This window comes from Olea europaea, unplaced genomic scaffold, assembly GCF_002742605.1.
Source record: "Olea europaea var. sylvestris unplaced genomic scaffold, O_europaea_v1 scaffold32829, whole genome shotgun sequence".
NCBI lineage: Eukaryota > Viridiplantae > Streptophyta > Magnoliopsida > Lamiales > Oleaceae > Olea > Olea europaea.
The window spans coordinates 1-1,265 of record NW_019251745.1 but is presented as its reverse complement, the minus strand read 5'-3'; the positions used below and the strand labels follow the sequence as shown (position 1 = coordinate 1,265).

Below are 1,265 nucleotides of genomic sequence, written 5' to 3'. Positions count from 1 at the left end.
TTAAAACAATTATAAAACAATGTATTCACGTTAAAAACTGAATCAAACATTTGAGGCAAATGCTTTTATCATTTGTTCAGATTTTAATAGTAATCTCCCTGAATAAATTCATTCAGTCGCTTCACTTCTCCATGCTGCTGCTCCACTACTGCTCGAACAACATCCACAATCGAGATCATGCCTACTATTTTTCCATCTATCACCGGGGCATGTCGTATATTGTTCTCTATAATCATCAAAATGTCATCATTTTCCAAGAACATTGTCAATTTGATTGTAATTGGCGTTCTTTTCAACAATACTAATATGCTATATCTTACCAGTCATCAGCTGCATTGCTTGCAGAATGTTTGTGTCTGATGTTACTGTTATCAGCTTGTTCTGTCGAGACAGTAAAAATCAGGTGAAGAGTTAGAATAGAAGAGATCAGTGGACGGCACAAGAAGGTTAAGTCGAAAGAGAAGAAGTACAAACCTCATCAGTCATGATTTCCCCAACTTTCGTATATTTAGATGATCTATCCTGCACAATTACCTTCCGCAAATAGTCTGTTTTGACATGTAATCCCTCATCATTTACAACCACACATTCTTCCATAGAATAATGTTACATGTAAACACAAAATTTTTCCTTATTTTTTAATTACGCGTTCTCCAAAAATTCACCATTTCAAAACACATTTTTCCCAAAAAAAAAAACTATTTTTAATGGAGCCCAAACAGATCATCTGAGCGCGCAAATTTGAATATTTCACAAGGCAGGCGCTACAATGACCAGAAAGACTATTCATTTATAAGAGTAGCTACACGTCGACAAAGAGAGCACTAAATTCCCTTCTCAAAAGAGTTTTATTTTGCACCACTCCGGTATCAAGCCCCCCTTTCTCAAGTGTTTTTCAACTACTTTGTTTAATAATGTGGAGAACAATACCTCTTTCTGTAAAAATTCCTGCAATTAGCTGTTGCTGTCCTGGCTTTAGTACCACCAAAGATCCTATATTGTTTTGTGCCATCTGAAAATTTTAAAATAAATTATTGCTGCATTAATAACAAAAGGCGATTGATTTATCTCCTGCAATTTTTGTAAAGGTTGAAGGAACCGACTTGCTTCACAGCATCGTAGACTGCGTCATTTGAGCGACACCAGAGCCAAGATCCCACCTTTTCTTCCCCCTTTGTCATTAGTACTTCTGCGACTGTTGTATTCTTCAATCCCTTATCCGGAATTGTGCACGAGTCTGCCACTGTTATACTGCTAGAGTCTTC

At 36.7% G+C, this 1,265-nt stretch overlaps 1 protein-coding gene across 1 annotated transcript; it reads right to left on the bottom strand.

Moving 5' to 3' along the window:
• Nucleotides 1-6: 6 nt before the first annotated feature.
• Nucleotides 7-1,262, bottom strand: LOC111385791 (CBS domain-containing protein CBSX3, mitochondrial-like; the record flags this gene model as incomplete). Its single annotated transcript, XM_023010204.1, has 5 exons — nt 7-226; nt 321-381; nt 475-548; nt 931-1,012; nt 1,104-1,262. Coding segments are annotated over 5 exons (519 nt in total), but the record flags the coding sequence as incomplete, so codon positions are not given.
• Nucleotides 1,263-1,265: the final 3 nt, after the last annotated feature.